Source organism: Xenopus tropicalis, chromosome 7 (assembly GCF_000004195.4).
Source record: "Xenopus tropicalis strain Nigerian chromosome 7, UCB_Xtro_10.0, whole genome shotgun sequence".
NCBI lineage: Eukaryota > Metazoa > Chordata > Amphibia > Anura > Pipidae > Xenopus > Xenopus tropicalis.
Window position 1 is genome coordinate 27,648,553 of NC_030683.2, and position 18,229 is coordinate 27,666,781.

The 18,229-nt window shown below is 38.1% G+C and overlaps 1 protein-coding gene across 2 annotated transcripts in view; it reads left to right on the forward strand.

The window, feature by feature from the left end:
* The window catches only part of cfap46 (cilia and flagella associated protein 46), a 107,675-nt gene extending 90,798 nt beyond the window's left edge, over positions 1–16,877 (forward strand). The window contains exons 47-60 of one of the 2 annotated variants that reach the window (XM_031905960.1): positions 234–319; positions 471–652; positions 2,403–2,527; positions 3,533–3,615; positions 3,889–4,053; positions 4,270–4,349; positions 5,824–5,884; positions 6,101–6,136; positions 6,667–6,766; positions 7,922–8,034; positions 10,129–10,210; positions 11,549–11,685; positions 12,308–12,388; positions 16,504–16,877. In XM_031905960.1, coding sequence (XP_031761820.1) covers positions 234–319; positions 471–652; positions 2,403–2,527; positions 3,533–3,615; positions 3,889–4,053; positions 4,270–4,349; positions 5,824–5,884; positions 6,101–6,136; positions 6,667–6,766; positions 7,922–8,034; positions 10,129–10,210; positions 11,549–11,685; positions 12,308–12,388; positions 16,504–16,640 — 1,468 coding nt within the window. In that variant the 3' untranslated portion in view covers positions 16,641–16,877. The remainder of the gene's footprint in view (positions 1–233; positions 320–470; positions 653–2,402; positions 2,528–3,532; positions 3,616–3,888; positions 4,054–4,269; positions 4,350–5,823; positions 5,885–6,100; positions 6,137–6,666; positions 6,767–7,921; positions 8,035–10,128; positions 10,211–11,548; positions 11,686–12,307; positions 12,389–16,503) is intronic. The other variant, XM_031905961.1, reaches the window with a different exon arrangement.
* Positions 16,878–18,229: the final 1,352 nt, after the last annotated feature.

Below are 18,229 nucleotides of genomic sequence, written 5' to 3' on the forward strand. Positions count from 1 at the left end.
AAAGGGAGGCCAGCCCTGTTGTGACCTGTACCTCTGGCACTGATGGACATAAACAGCATTCTATTGCAGTTCTCCATTAGCAGTGGAGCAATGTGCTTGAGAGAAACATGCCTGTTACTACTGTATATACATAGCATGATGGAAAATCTGCCTACGTCTGGTTATTTTGTAATATACTGTACATGGTGCGGCATTTTGATCTTCTGTTTTAATGTGATTTATGTTTTGAGCAGATCCTTTCTATATGGTGCTGTTCTTGAAAAACCTAAAGCAAACCCTGGGCCAAAAGGAAAAACAAACCAACAACCGCAGCAAAAAGGCAAGTTTCCATCTTGCGCTGTCACCGCTACAAAGGGCCAGAATGTTATCTATTATGTGATTTCTGCCAGCCTAAACTGTATTTACTAATTATCCAGTTCTCTAACATAAATCGGAATTGTTTATGTGTACCTTCTGAACAATTTGTACAGTACAAGCAAAAGTTGTTCGATGCGCTGTCAGCTCTCAGAAGTTCTTGAACTTGGCCGCGAAAATGGAGCTGTTTAAGCAAGATATGATGCAGAGTCTCCTTAAAAAGGAAAACCAGCAAAGCTCGCACAGGCAACGGGACTTGTTTGAACAAATTAAAGGAGCCAACAAGGACCCAGAAATGGTAATTTCCTCTTTACACATATTGATTTCTCCTTCTGGTTAATGTTCTGTTGACACTGCATTTTATATCTGTTGTTGCTTTCTTGTATACCCTTTTAGGTTGCAGAAAGATTTTTTTTTTTTTACTTTTCCAGGATTTTTTTTTTAAATATTGTGACTTAAAAAGGAAAACATTTTGTTGAAAACTTTGTGTAGTTTGGAGTAGAATCTCAGTTTTAACATTTTGTTCTTTTTATGGGGCCTTTTAAAAAATGATTTAGTGGGACCAGTCGTAAAACTATTGCAGTTCAGCATGCCTTTCTGTTAAGAAATTGTAAAGTGTTGTTTCTGTTAATGCTGTGTCTATTAAAGGATAAGTAAACCTTTTTTAGATATATAAAATTAGTCTATTCAGCTCCCAGCATAACATATCATTCTCTCTGTCTAAGCCAAATGTATTTTGTGTAAGCCATTTATTTTAAAATCCCCTAAAAGTACTTTGAACAGTCCCCAGAATAACATATCTTTCTCCCAGCATGCAGATGAACTACAGCTCTTTTACTGACTTCCTTGTCTAGCTTAAAGCTCCGTCCCCTTCTGCTTTCTGAGCCCTCCTTCTCTCTCTTTGACTATAATGACCTGAAAGAGGTTGCAAATGCCTGATTGATTTTAATTGGAGCAGAGGCAATGAGCATGCCCAGTAGGCACCTTCATAGTTGCAGTGAGGAGTCCCTCAAAGCTAAAGGGGGCAGGGCGTCATGCTAGACAAGGAAGTCAGTAAAATAGCTGCAGTTGAGCTGCTTGTAATAGAGAAACAAAATAAATCTGAATGTAGGAAGAGAGTCATGTTATTATGGGAACTGTTTAGAGTAATTTTAGGGGATGATTATAAAATAAAAGGCTTACTTATCCTTTAAAAACCATTAAGGCTTATTTACAGCTACAACCACAGCTTTGATTGTACAAAAATGGATGCATGAATTGAGATAATTTATTAAAGAAACTTACGTCCAAAGCTTTTCTCTGCATGTCTACATAGTTGCATCCATCCCGCCTCCTGTTCTGAATCATGGGCAAATGTGCTCATTGATCCCGGGGAACCCTGGAGAGGTAGCAGGGTCCACACATCATCAGTATGCACAGCTTACTTGTACCCAGATCCAGGCTATCAATCTGTGAGGGGCTGCTGTAAGATGCCATAGACAGTTACTATATAGTAGGCTTATTTATCAAAATGCTGAATTGAATCTCTTTGTGCATCGGCCACAATTGTGTTGGAGACAAGTCACTATTACACCTGCAATTGCACTGGAATTAAGGGAAAAACACTGAGTAAAAAACTTGGAGACTTGTGTCAGAATTTGCACCCAGTGCACTTGTAAATGAGCCATATTATCTACCACTTTCATGCTCATGTCGTAAATGATGTAAGACTGGGGACGGGAGTTAATTATCATAGATCCATTATCATGGAACTCTCTTTACAGTAGGACTGTGTGCTTCTGCAGATATAGCGCACAGTCCTACCAGCTTCTGTAAAAAGTGTTCTATTTAGGCGAGGGAAGTGGAGGCAAAAGCAGATCCTGTTAGCTTACAAAAAAATGCCCAGTGATGCACCCGACCAAAATGTAGAACGCCACATATCTGATACAGCCAAAGGAGCGTTTGATTAGAGAACAAACAGCTTTTTTGTTTGTCAGTTCCATTTGAGTTGTGATACTTCTAGGAGGCAGCGCCACTGTCAGTTCTTATAAAATGATAATCCCCTACAGATAAAAGCGTGTAGCACAGAGGATGACTGTGAAAAGGAAACAGCTTCAGCGTTTCATGACATTGTGAATGCATTGGAAGATTACCTGAATCCTGTCCTGCACAGCCTGGAGTTGACTTGTATTCGGTATGATTTCTGATCTTTTTATATAAAATGGATCTGAGTCTTAAAAGTCCTCGTTTTGTTCAACTGTGTTATATATCTATATAATCTGCTACCCACTGAAGTATGTTACCTTTGTAAATACACTGCTTGTTTAGGCTTATTATTAAAAAGTAACATCCCTTTCCACCTGGAGAGACTTGGCAGGTCTGGTTTTACATAAAACACTATACTATACTATACTATACTATACTATACTATACTATACTATACTATATCTTCATTTGTTTTGTTTTTACGGTCTCCTTTGTGCCCTCGGCACTATTCTCAATTTATAACTTCCATCAGTAAAGTTACTAGATCCAATAAATCAAGAAATCTGATAGGCAGAATGATTTTGAGACAAGTTTGTTACTGTAGTCAAATTGTTATTGTTTAATGTATTATTCATGTGTCAATCCAACATGTAAGTAAAGGCCTGTTGCTTTGGCCAGTAAGCCTAATGACCAAATGGCATTTTATATTTCAAAACCATAAAAAAGGCAAAATATTGTGGAATGCCTTAATACAGGTATCGGACCTCTTATCTGGAAACCCATTATCCAGAAAGTTCCAAATTACGGAAAGCCCATCTCCCATAGACTCCATTTTAATCAAATAATTCACATTTTTAAAACTGATTTCCTTTTTCTCTGTAATAATAAAACAGTACCTTGTTCTTGATCCCAAATAAGATATAATTAATCTTTATTAGAGCCAAAACAATACTATTGGGTTTAAATACTGTTTAAATAATTTTCTTAGTAGATTTAAGGTAGGAGATCTGAATTACCGAAAGACCCCTTATCCGGAAAACCCCAGGTCCCGAGCATTCTGGATAATCGGTCCCATACCTGTAGCTGAATTCACCCTGCACTCATGGCAACAGGACCATGTCTTATTATAGATTTAATTTTGCTCATAATAAATGTGATTTGTCATACCTCTGTATGTTGCGTATTTAGTTTATATTTTATTTCATATTTTTAGGCAGCCATCTCCAGTGCTTTCCCCTGCTGGATCTGTTAGGGCTAAGTCAAGAGACAAAGAGGAGAAACCAACAACCACATCAAGTACGTACTGTATATACAGACATTCATCTGGCCACCTGAAATAGCTTTGTGGTACTGGCAGATAGTTACCCCCATATAATATATCAGCTACACATTATGGCCAAGTGCACTACACTAACATATTATATTAGATGTTTGCTGCCTGTTCATTGGTTGCTCTAGATGACTAAACCTGTAGCCCTACATTGTGGGCTAAAATATGAAACAAAATATGTGCATGCATGTAGCACACAGAGTATGAAATTGCTGTATGTGTAATGTGATTTTTTATAGGTGCTTCAGTAGATACTGGAGAGTGTATTGTACTACTGGCAGACACATTCTTAATGGAGTTCCCATTAGAAGCACTCGGAGTGTTCAAGGAGGATGGAATAAGTTCCATTTCAAGAGATTTTTCACTTCAGTTACTGTTCAACAGGCTTCACAGGGAACAAACAGGTACCACTTGCCACACTTCTCTGTTTAGGCTAAAAGAAACTGTATCAAAATGGAAAATACTCGCTATAATCATGATTCATATTCATATAAATGCCCATTGCAATGCTTGCTCATATGTTGGAATAGAGTTATGGAAGTACTTATATATATATATATATATAAAGATATATATATAAAGAGGGATATAACTATTTCCTCTCATTCAATAATTGACAGCAGAAGGCGAAATGAAACGTGATGGAAGGAGTTCAAAGGGACCAAGGCAAAAAATGGAGCAAAAAAAGAACACTAAAACTGTGAGTAAAATGGTTTCCTATAGACTTATATAATGAGTTGTAATTGCCAGTTTTAACATCATATTGATTATCATGTTCACTCAGCGCGTGATGGTGGAAAACTTGTTTTAATGTAATTGCCCTATACACACAGTGTAAAGCATTAGAGACAGCATTGACTTCAGTGCTCAGTATTCTCACAGAGCTTAAAGGAACAGTAACACCAAAAAATGAAAGTGTATAAAAGTAACTAAAATATAATGTGCTGCTGCCCTGCACTGGTAAAAGTTGTGTGTTTACTTCATAAAGTCTACTATAATTTATATAAATAAGCTGCTATGTAGCCATGGAGGCAGCCATTCAAAGGAGAAAAGGCACAGGCACATAGCAGATAACAGATAAAACACTATTGTACTCTACAGAGCTTATCTGTTATCTGCTATGTAACCTGTGCCTTTTCTCCTTTTATCCAGCTTGAATGGCTGCCCCCAGGGCTACACAGCAGCTTATTATATAAATTATAGTAGTGTTACTGTAGCAAACACACCAGTTTTACCAGTGCAGGGCAACAGTGCATAATATTATCATTACTTTAAAGCTCTTTCATTTTTTGGTGTTACTGTTCCTTTAAGATTTTAATGAGAAAAGATAATAGCTCTTTTAATAGGTTTGATTTATTTCATTGACTGGTGCAAAACTGTATATCTACTTTGCATTTGCTGAAGATCATAGCGGTGCCTGGGTGATACTGCCGAGCCCGCTCCTGTTCTGCTCTAGGCCAGCCATCTTACATTTTATTGCTGCTTGTCAGAAGAATGGGCACAAACTGTGTGAGAACATTCTGCTTCAGTCGTAGAATTGGGCTAACACTGATATTAGTCCTGTGGTCAGCATGATATCAACTCTTTTTTTATTCAGTGTTACTGAATCACCAAGGGCAGATTTACTAACGTTTATATTTTTTCCCCAATTCCTGATTTTTTTTCCACTAAAATTCGATTTTTCACACTATTCGTGAATGTACTTGATTCCTTACACTCTCCTTGTGCAGCAAGAGCCAGTGAGTCTGCTCAGCCTGATAAATGATGTGATGTGCGGGTCAAGAGCTGACCCGTACCTGATCCCAACCCACCCCGGGGATCTATGTCTATTTATACACCTGTGGCAGACCCTTCCATCTCTGATGTCATGGAGGGGGATAAAACTTTGGCATATAAAAGCTTGCAAGGTCATGTAGAAGTGAGTGGGAGCTGTCCTATATATAATTCACTTTTCTTTTTTTCTTTTTTTTTAAATTCAAGGTTAATAGAAGTAGAAAAAAAATTAAACTGGTAATGAGAGGATATTAGAACTGTATGGAAACAAACATACTTATGAAAACATTTTCTATGCTCCTGTATCTGCTTTATTATACAGATTAATATTCAATCTGGCATACAGTTTTAGGATGTAAACTGAACAGTACATTATATTCTTGATTCCTTCTTTATTGCAGGCATCCATCAATCGCATTTTACCAGCAGGATGCATACCTGTGGACACTCATAATTTTAAATGTATCCTTACTTATATATAATATACAGTATATATATATGTTCTGGTTCATGTACATTGTTGGGAGGGGTGTAGTGGGTGCACTTATGTCTCGGTGGGCCCTTGGCATGACGTTCTATGGTGGGCCTAGGTATCCCAGCCCAGCACTGACAGCCTATGCATCATCTTGTAACTCTGACACTGTGTCACTGCTGCAGCTTCTTAACAGTATGTGTCAGATATTGTGGACCCTTACAATGAAGCACAAGAACCAGGTAAGTCAACAAGCTGTTCTTTATCCTTCCAGGGTGGGGGTCCTGTAATGGGGAGATTAGTTCTCAAGGTCTGACTGGGCCCAGATCCGATTCCCGCAGAACGATATGCCGACCCGCTAGTCTCCCTCCCACCTCCCCCGATGATAATTTAGGTGCTGTGTGGGCATTGGGGGGGTTGAAAGACTGCGGTGGGGGCCATTGGAGGGTACCGGGGCCCCCGAGGTAGAAGCCCCATGTGGCCCTCTACCCCCCAGTCCGACCCTGTTAGTACTGTCTGGGACATAATGTGAATGCCATCTTTCAGAAAAATGGTTCTCCGCTACTTAATAAAGCTGATATTTACCTAGGTTTTGTTGTTATTATGATAATTACTTTACAGAAATATGTTTATTTCAACAATTAACACAAAACAAATAAATGGTCTATTGAACATAGCGTGTATGTTATGTTTGACGGAATCAGACAAAATTAATTTCATAATCTTTGAGGTCTCAGAAATATAATTTGTTGCTTTATTTCCTTTCTTTCAGAGGCTTTTAGCCCAAGCTTCAAAATGAATGAGATTTTTGCAAAATATGGTCAATTTACTCCTCACTGGGAAGGAATAATAGGCAGCTCACATATCCCAAGGTGTGTTCCCATTTCTGAATTCTGCAATTACATGTTTATGTCAATAAAACCAGGTCAATATTATTTATTGTTATAATGGCATTCTAATTGGGCTGCAGCCAATATCTGCCTCTGCATTAGGAAGTCATATTTCAGAAACTGGGATTTTTCTTTTCAAAATCAAAACTCTTAAGGTGTTCTCTTAAAGCTTAAAGATTTCTTTAAGTATTTCCTTAAAGGGGTGATGTCATAATGTTATAATATGGTCAGTTCTAAGCAACTTTTCAATTGGACTTCATTTGTTTTAGTTTTTTTTAACTCTTACTATTGCTTTATGTTACTTTTTACAACTTATTTTTCTATTCAGACCCTCTCCTTTTCATATTTCTGTCTCTCACTCAAATCACTACCTAGTTGCTAAGGTTATTTGAACCCTAGCAACCAGATAGCTGATGAAATTCCATACTGGAGAGCTGCTGAACAAAAAGCTAAAACACAAATAAAAACAATTCAAGACCAGTTGCAAATTGTCTTAGAATAGTATATTCTACATCATACTAAAAGTTAACTCATAGGTGAATAACCCATTTAAACCTTAAATACAGCATAGCTAGAAATGTGCTATTTTATATACAGGAATAGGATTTTTATCTGGAATGCTTGAAATCTAGGGATTTTTTGTGGATCTCCACATATTGTCTGCTTTAAAAAATAAAACCCAATAGGATTGTTTTGCCAGGTACTGTATTATTAGTACAAATTAAAAAGAAATCATTAGAATCATTGTTAAAAATGGACTCTTGAGGAGATGCCTTCCTGTAAATCGGAGCTTTCTGTATAATGAGTCTCCAGAGAAGGAATTGTACTAAATGTACATATATGTGCAAATGGGGGAAATGGAGAGACAGGAAGAAATGGGCAATGCTTAGTGCTTATATACAGAAGTACAAAGAGCGCATTCAGACAAAGTGCCTTGGATGAATGGGATTTGAAACACAACTGACTGCAGGGAAATGTGCACGAATACAGTTGGGCTTGCAGTCCTGTGTAGCTTTTCTAATCCATATCTTTGTTTAGCCTTAGCCATCCTTTAAGATGATAAAGTGACTAGCTTTTCTGCGTATTTATTATTGCTTACAAAATATGTTAATGTGAAAACAATTATCTTTATTCCAGCCATGCTGAATGGGAAAAATTAACAACCGACTGCAGTGCGTTCCTTTTTTATGGGATGGAACGGTTCTTGGCTCATATTCTTTCTGACAAATTTTTGGCTTTAAATTTGAAAGGTAAGGCTAAGGGGGAAAACCAAATAAACCAGCACCAATTTACCTTGTACCACAAGGCCTTATACCAGCAAAGCAAACATTCAAAGGTGGCAGCAGCTACACTGATTTTGATATTATTATTTAACGTTAGTTTGATTTGTAAAATTGATTAAAATATGTTAACAACAATACGCCATAGTGATATTAGAATCCACAGTTAGTATAGGTATCGGTATCGTTCATATATGTGAGTGTTTGTGTGTCCCATGTATGGAGATTGATGCAGAAGGTAATGCAAAGCTTGTATTAGATTTAGATTACATAGATAATTGTCCATATGGCGCTAGCCTAAATCCCTCCTCATGTCTAATTTTCCCTAAATATAGTAACATATACATACCTTACAGCAACAGGCCTTTTTGACACATAAACCATAACATGGTCTATTTATCAGGCAAGAGTACGTAAACGTCAAGGATATGGTATTCTTGTAATTTTAATTAGTAATTAGCACTATATATTGGTGCCATTTTAAGACATAAGTTTATAACAGTGCCACCAACTAATCCATGTGTAGCCCAGCCACAGACAGGCTGGTATACTCCTTAATGTTATTGCTCCTCCAGGTTGCACAGATCCAGTGGGGCTGATGGTTCCATAAGAGTCCGAATTTCACTGCTAGGAGGAATATTGGTCTCTGGGCCTCTCCTAGTGAAAGACTGTTACTATTTCGTAGGGTGGTCTCCAATTCCAATAATGTGGATAAGGAGCTATTGCCCTAGTTGTGTCCCAGTGCTTCCTATTACAGGTATAGGACCTGTTATCCACAATGCTCGGGACCTGGGGTTTTCCGGATAAGGGATCCTTCTGTAATTTGAATCTCTATACTTATACATAAATATATATATTATATATTTATATATAAATTTACTAAAAAACCCAAAATGATTGTTTCTGGTTCCAAAAAGGATGAATTATATCTTAGTTAGGATCAAGTACAGGTACTGTTTTATTATTACAGAGAAAAGGGAATCATTTAACCATTAAATAAACCCAATAGGGCTGTTCTGCCCCCAATAAGGGGTAATTATATCTTAGTTAGGATCAAGTACAGGTACTGTTTTATTATTACAGAGAAAAGGGAATCATTTAACCATTAAATAAACCCAATAGGGCTGTTCTGCCCCAATAAGGGGTAATTCTATCTTAGTTGGGATCAAGTACAGGTACTGTTTTATTATTACAGAGAAAAATAAAATCATTTTTTAAAATTGGAATTATTAGATTAAAATGGAGTCTATAGGAGATGGACTTCCCATAATTCGGAGCTTCCTGGATAATGGATTCCATACCTATACATACTCCCTAACTTATCCTAGGTATTTTCAGGCCCTGACCTCTGAAAAAGAATAGTATTTTATCCCATTGTTGTAACCCCCATTCTGGACTCTAGGGGGAAGCAACAGACAATTTATGGGCAGGAAACACAGTAGGGGGTGGAGCTCCTATATTGAACGGTGTTTGATTCAGCAGGCAGAATTGGTTACAACAAGATTACTATCTAAGTTACATTATAATTTAACCCTGTATATCCTGTAACATATAGCATTAAATCACCCATATGAAATAAAGTGTTACTGTTAATACAGGACTAGGACAGGACTAATCTCCTAAAAATGTTTTCCGATGGCAAAAATGTAAATCACCAGTGGGAAAACATACACGGTGCATAAACTTTGCCAACTTCAGACCACTTTGCCAAACTAAAGCGCGTGCCATCATTCTAAACGTTCATGTTAGACAAAGTCCAAAGGAAAATGCCCATAAAGGCATCAGTACGCATGATTATAATTTTATTTTGTTAAACCTGTTCATTTGGCTGAACTGCTTGTCATGGAGTATGTGGGCAGAACTTCTTATTAAATTGTCCATCTTCTCACTATGGCTCTACTTAATGGAATTGGCCACATCTTGGACTATGAAGTACATGAACTTTAATATCTCTAAATGTAAAATTGTTACCAATTGAACTTGGAAAATCACTATGCTCAATTTGGAATTTTACCGTTGTACAATGCCATGCTGTTCATCAACTATCACTTTTAATATCTGCAGAGTGTCAGCTAATGATTCTTCTAGACTTGGTCCGTACAAGTGAGAGTTTTGCAAGGCAATCCAAGGTTGATGTACAGAAACGGTAAGACACCTAGATCAGCTTCAAGTCACATCTATATGGGTTCTTATTGGAGAACCAAGGACATATCAAGGCAATGCCCATAATAAATGCAAATACAAATCCTTACATAAAATATTATTATTTTGAAATCCTTTCAAAAATATTTAAATGACACATAATTCCCCATCTGTTTCTACACTCCGTTACAGGAATGTTTTCATTAAAAATATCACTTTCAATGTTTTGAGACTTATTATAGTAAACAATGTTTTATTAGAAACACATTAAATGACACATAATTCCTATTGTGTTTCGGCCATGGCTAAAACACTGGAAATGGCGTGTCATTTAAATTTGCTTCTATCCTGTTTTCAGGTCATGTTTATCACTGGACCAATAGATAATTGTCTATATTTCCACCATTTCCTTGTATTTCTGTGTATTGATTCAGACTGGAAAATGTGGAGCACAATAAAATATATCTAGCATCTTAAATGTTTCATAGTCAACATATAGGGGTACATTTACTAATCCACGAACGTCCGAAAAGCGGCCGAATGCGCTTTTTCCGTAATGATCGGTATTTTCACGTTTTTTTAGTCGCCGTCGTGACTTTTTCGCGAATTATCGCAACTTTTTCGCCGCCGTCACGACTTTTTCGCGAATTGTCGCGAACTTTTCGCAGCCGTCACGAAAAAATCGTACTGTCGCGCTGAGTACGAAAGTTATGGATTCATTCAAGCTTCAGTATCATTCAAGCTTCAGTGACTTTCCTTGGGCCAGGTTGGAGCTATAGAGTGCCATTGAGTCCTATGGGAGGCTTCCAAAATCATGCAGTCGAAAAGGTTTGCCCCGAAAAAAATCGCAAAAAATACGAAAAAGTTTCCAATCCGATTTTTCCCATTCGGGATTCGTATTTGTGGATTAGTAAATGTGCCCCATAGTCTCAGAGTTCCTTACTTCTCTTTGCCAATATTTTAAACACAGGTGATTTGTTTGTGATTTTGTGTGTTTGTGCTGCCAGTCACTCTCTTTAGCCAATGGTAATCAGCATCTTCTGTGTATGCTCTTACTCTCCCCCACCTATGCACTCTATATTTTGTACTCACAACCAATAATCTGTTTATCAGACTACAGCAGCCCAAAAGCTTTTAACTATAACTCCCAGCACCCCCATCAGCTGAAACTGGCATGGATTCACCTAAAATCTTAGCTAAAAACCAAATCTTCCAAAAGTTGTAAACTTATCCAACTGGGTATGTCTGCACATGACTGGCAAGTATTAAACAAACAACCAGTAAGGAAAGACCCATTAAGTATTAACTTAATACAATGCTTCTATGCAATTTTCCATTTCAGTGCAACCTCCCTGACTTTGGAAAGGCCTGTGGAAACAGCGCTGCTTCTAAGTGCTACAGGCATACGCTCCGTAATGCTAAACCAGTGGCATACAACTCTGGAAAAGAATGCTAAAAGGCTCGACTGTTTAGCTGAAAGTAAGTCCGGATTTACTCACGTTTCATCAATGTAAAATCATTTATATTGGCTGTACATTCAAGGCTGAATCAGCTTTCACTTATAGGTATAGTAGCACTTTCCACATTTAGCAGGAAATTGTCACTATGCCTTATCCTGAGCTAAAGTAACTTTGCAAGCTTCCCTTCTGCCTACACACAGCTCCAGTTACTAAAGTAAATTTGGAGTTCCTGTCCTGGTTGTGTCGGGAATTGATGGTGGGTGTGGCATGCAAAGCTAAATCCTGATAGGCTCAGGACAAATTTAAACGGTACCCCATTCTGTCTGGACTTAGCCCCACCGACTATGCCAATCATCAACGCCACTGGCTTAACAATAGGGGCAGCAGACCTTATGATCCCCCATGGGAACCAGGGAGACCCAACCAGAGCAAGACCTGATCCACCGATGAAACAACATTCCATGCAATGGGTGTTGGTGGCAGGGTGGGTTGGGGAGCCCAGGTATCGGTAGTTATATACTCAGTGCTGTCTCAGGGCGCAGTGGTTAATGTTAAGTGCTGAGTAACTTCTTAGCGCTATATACTGATATATAAATAATGATGATAATTCTTTAGTGACTGGATGTTTTTTCAACAAATAGATTTGTTAGCCACTGGGAAGACAACTGGACAGTCAGTACACAGCCTACGAAGGCTTCAATGGAACAGTAATCTTTTGAATGGTAAGATTGTATTCTTAGTGATATTTTTCATCCACTTAATTTGGTTAATAATGGAAGGGGTAAAATAATATCCAATACTGAAGCAACAAAATAAATAATTATACCCTAAAGATATACTAACCCACAGCATGCAATTAACACAACAGCAGCTACTGTATGTGCAGCTCTTGAAAAAAATGCTGGGGGCCTCTGTGGGGGTGTGGGGGCCTATGTGGTTGCAGCCCCAGTCCAACCCTGCACCCACACAACCTACAGGTAGTTAGAGGAGGCATTATATCCTAGTCAGATCAAAGTAGAAATGGCATATTTCCCCTAAATGCACATTTTTTTTAATGACTATTAATATTTTTGTTGCATCACTTTGCATGCAACAACGTTTTTTTTATGATTGTGCTATTTACTAAAGAATTTTCATTGACTTAGAAGTCTTGTGCAGCTTTGAGGTTGTGAGAACCATTTTAACCTATGTTCAGAATTGTTGCATGTTAAGTCAAAAAGTCAAAAGCATCAATGGCAATGTTCGTACATAGGAATAGTTACCAGTAATAGTAAATACCCCCAAAGAAAAAGTGAAAAAGGTCAAAAATGTTTGTCCGTTCTGGATAAATCTGTTCAGACAGTACGCCATGCAGAGTTCCTGTATTGGGCAGCAACTAGGGTTGCCACCTGGCCAGTATTTCACCAGCCTAGTTGGTAAAATACCAGTCGGTATTACAAATTTACCGGCAAATATGTAACTACTTGTTCTCCGCCCCCGGCTGACCACTGATCCGCCCCCTGCCCACTTCCTAACTACACTCCCAGTTCCCTTTCTAGCCCACTCACTATTTCCCCTTGAATGTGGCCCAACAATGTCATGCTCTGCCCCTATTTATGTCACAACTCTAACCCCCCCCTCCCCGTGGACCCGCCCTGGCCAGAAAGAAGAGAGCCTAAAGGTAGCAACCCTAGTAGCAACTGGAATAGAAATATAATAAATACTTCTTTTAATCTATATTGAATTTCTGTATCTTGTGTCCCTAGTCAGTGGGATATGGAGTTTAGTCAGGGATTGGTATTATTATTATTATTATTGGGGTTGGTACATTTCCTGTTACCCAGCATTCTGAAGGTGAGGGCCAATGGATTATGGATCTATATGAAGATACCCAAATCTTCCACATACAAATGTGTCTGAGGGACTTGCCAATGTGGAATATACAATAGCTGCTATAAATGTAAAATGACAAAGGAAGTGCTTTTGTAAAATGCACATTGTTTATTGATCCTCTAGCATGTGTCTGTATTGTTTCATGGTACAACAAAAACCTTATTATTTTACAGAAAGAAAACACAGATTTAATCAATAGAATATAAACATCCATTTAATAATTAAAATAATTAACCAGATTGATTTTTATAAAGAGCTCTGTTATATTAAACCTGCCTTCTCACTTTATTCTGTCCTTGTTTTAAGGGGATTTGGTGTAGAATATAAATGTAAGCGCTGTATCTGTTAAAGATACATAACTCAGAGCTGTGTCGGGTTGCCCGCGGCTATAGATTTGGAACCTGCTTGCTGTTGCTCTGGGTTTCACACAAGTGCTTTTAGCAATGGTTTCCCCTAAATTGGTACAGAGCTTAAATTACAGAAAATTGAGACTTTTTTTTTGTTTTGCTTTGCCTGATCTTTTTCACCTATTTGAGATAGTTATAGATAAACAGTAGGTTATAACCTAGAATATAGAATAGGATACAATTATAATCTACACATGTCAATTTATTCTGCTTCCCTATAAACAGCTCCCATACACATACAGCTCTTATTGGCAAAAGGGTTGTTATTTATTATATATAAAAACTGGAAATGTGTAGTCTGTTGGACTTATGGCCATTATATTGTTTGATTTGGCCGTAGTATGTATATTATTCTTTACAGTTTGATGGTATGTTCAGTACAATTACTTAACCTTTCCTTTGGTCCTTAAATATGGTGGGGGACATTTGCTAAGTGCAAAGAGCAAGAAATGGGCCCAATATGCCATGCACTTGGAAGAATCACTGTAGGTCTCTGTTCTTCCAAATGTAAAGCATAGTCCTGCAGCGGGTCAGGTACCCACTGTTTACCCACAGGAAAAGCGGGTGCCCCGTGTACCCTGCAGGTTGCTTTTACGATTTTCAGATGCGGGTTATGGTCACGTGTCTTATCCATATTTCTTATATTATATAAAGTTAAAGTTTAATTTTTTTTTCTACCCCTGCCCACTTCTGTTGATATCACTTCCAGTTTGCAGCAACAGCATTTCCTGTTAAAGGTGGTCAGCAGGTTGCAGATCAGGTTGCAAATAAAGCAGTTGCTGATCGAGTAAAGTAAAAATATGGGTTGCGGGCCATAGGTCCGGGTTGGCTTTGGGTCTCAAAGAATTGGTTCTGCGCAGGACTCTAGAGCCAGGATGCACGTGGTTTGTACATGAGCTTTTGCACCCCTAAGTACTCTTGCTCTTGCACCCATGTTCAGTAAAATACTCTTAAGTAAAAGACTCTTTTGATGTGAAGTTTGTTTGAAATTATTAAATATTTAACACATTAACTAGATGACTAAGCATTCATAAATATCATATGTGACATGGTGCTAAGGAGCATGGTATAATACAGCAATAAAGTAGTAGATATCGTTATTCCTCTTGTTTCAAAGTACGCAAATGTGAAAATACTGTGAAAAGGTTGAGTTTATGAACTATATGGACACCGGCCTCCATCTGTATCGTATTGAGTGGATATGGACACCACACCCCTAGAGGGGTCATTGCCACCAGTTTGGGAATAGATTATAGTGTAACAAGTAATACCAGAAAAACGGCATTTAGGGCTAATGCTTGTAAAGCCAGCTTGACACATTGAAACCTGTTCAAGAGCAATGAAGTGCATTAAAGGGATCTTGTTATTGACTTCAGCCATTGAACATTTAGGAGCAGATCATTTTCAGAACATGTTTTTGTAAACAATCTTGTTCTCTTTGATCCTTGAAGGACATGAAGGACCCTATCTTGACTCTACCTAAGCTGATCAGAAAACCCTGCACTACACTGATGAGCCTCAAGAAAGGCGAAACCGGTCTGTAGTTGGGAATCTGATCAGCTATTATCCTGGCTTCTGCTTTAAACCCAGTGGGTAAGCATTAGTCCATAGGATAAACCCATGTAAATGGGATTTTTTTAAGAGTTTGGAATTAATTTCCAGAATTCCTTTTGTTTGCTGTTGTCTGTATGAGGCAGTCTCCTCAACCTTATTTATTTGTAAGTTTAAAAAGAAACCTTATTTTTTACGTTACCTTATAGGAAGTTTTTTATAATAAAACAGACCAATATTAGGTCTTAAGGGGAACTGCTGCTTAGAGATAGCTGGGTTGGCTGTATAGAAGAATGCAGAATAGGTCAGACTTAGGAAATCAAAGCTTTTGGATGAGATAGCCCTGCTTTTGTAATGAAGCCTAGAGGTTTTGGGAAAAAAACAGAATAAGGTTTCCAAACAAAATATGTTCAGCAAGTGCAAGGAGCAACTGAAGTCCTTTATGTGATAAATGTAAAAGAGAAAAATCAACACAAAGATGTTAATATGGGAATTAAAGATGCAATATAAGAACATGCAAGAGTAAATTAGCTCATCTGCTTATTAGAGTACATTGTGGGGCATATTTATTAACTTTTGCCCATAGCAACCAAACAGTAATTAGATATGAACAGTCACCTACAAGTTAGAAAATCAAATAACCATCTGATTGGTTGCTATGGGCAACACCACTGGTGATGTTTGTCTCCAGTGTTGATAAATACTCCCCTGTGGGTCTTCAAATGCAGAGCTGAGCAATCAGCTGAAGGGTGTTTGGTAGCAATGCGGCCAACTTATTCCATCAGGACCCCAAGCTATGCTGTGTTGGATTTCAGTCACATTATAACCTAAGTAATATGGTGCTTGGCTACTTTTGTGCTTGGGCCAGTCCACTTTTTTCCCAAAAGTATCACTCACACAAGGAAAACATGTATTGATTGAATTTACTGTGGGAGCCTTTCCTTGTCCTTAAAACCATACATCATGTAGTTCTAATTTTTATTCATTTTATGTTTGGCACTTTCTAGATGAAGGAGACAACATAAAGCCTGACGATGGAGAAGAAGAGATTCTCATGAGAGAACCTGTTTCAAAGCCTCCTGCTTGGGATCCATCTGTATTCAGTTATGTTCTGTACGGGCTCCCTAATATGGTTGTGATGTGACTTCTGTTCCCTAATGATACATTTCTGTACATTGCTTTGAGTTTACGATGAATTAAATAGTTTTCAGATCACCCCTGGCACTAAATTGCACAAGCTCTCCATAGATGCCAGCTTTATAGTTAAACAGCAGCTAATGGGCCCTTAGCTTGGGATTCCATGGTAGGTACTTTTAAAGGGGACCTGTTACCCACACATAAAAAGCTGTATAATAAAAGCCTTTTCAAATTAAACATGAAATCCAAGCTCATTTTTATATTAACACATCCAAACCCATTAAAAAAGCATTTAAATATCCCAGCTGTCAATCATATATTGCCTGCCTCGCCTCTATGCCTTAGGGCTTAGGCAGTTACTTTCTGCTTCTCACATTTCCCCTCCCTCCTTACCATCTAATTATGTAGCCAGTGCATGGACATGGGCCTCAGGTCCCCCATACTGGCACAGAAACAAGATTTTGGCATGATACAAACCTTGCCTTAATAACAGTGTCCACAAAATGGTGCCTGCCTGCTTGCTGCAATTGTAAATTCCAAGGCTGAAGAAAATAAGATCAAAATAATTTATACAATGTAAGTGAAGTTTATTTTGCTTGACAAACACAATAGAAGACAATTTGGAATTATTTCTTAGGGTGACAGTTTCCCTTTAAAGGAGAAGGAAAGGTAAAAACTAAGTAAGCTTTATCAGAAAGGTCTGTGTAAATACAGCCATAAGCACTCCGAGAAACGCTGCACTGACTTCTCTATCAAAAGAAACAGGTGTTGTTGACTCTTTGTTTTCCTCTGGCAGAGACAGGCAGCTCTCTCCTCTCCCCCCTCTCCTGCTCCCCCCTTCCTCAAGAATGTTAAGAACTCCCTCCCCCCTTAGGAATGTGGATCTGAGCCAATCAGCAGGAAGCTTCCTCATAGTCTTACTAACTGCTCATGTACAGGGGATCTTGGTGCAGGAGTGAGGCATTATGGGAACTTTCTTTACAGAGCTCAGTGTTTTATTTTTCCTATGAGGCTTCTGATCATCTGAAAGGGAGAAATATGGGGAGACTTAAGGGCACTATTGAGACAACTGAAGGTATGCCTGCAGCTTGAGATTAACTCTTTATTATCCTTTTCTTCTCCTTTAAGAGCATCAGGCCATTTCAGTTTCATAAAACATCTAACAGTCACTTTGCTGAGTTCCTGCTCAGGTCTAAGATGAGACTAAAGTCCCAAAGCTTCCCTGAGTCTTGTTACAGGTTCAATGAAACAATAAGTTTTTAAATAACGACTGCACTGCTTGCAAGTGAATTAAGAAGGTTAAAGCCTGGAAGAGCCTAAATTAACTTAAGAAAAGGACCAGATCAGTCATGGATAATGATTGCTTCTGTTACCAGGTATTGCTTTTAGTACTGAGCAGTGACATTCATGCAAAAGTGTTGGAATAGATTGTTTGTCAAGTGCCTGTTGTGTGCCATTCAGATCTACTGAACAAATACTGCATGTCCGATTGGTTACTGTTGACCTTTTGGGGAAATATAGACATTTGCTTGCCATTAGTATTAGGTTTCATATTAAAAGCTTAGAGTGTTATTACAGTTAAAAAGACATAGATCA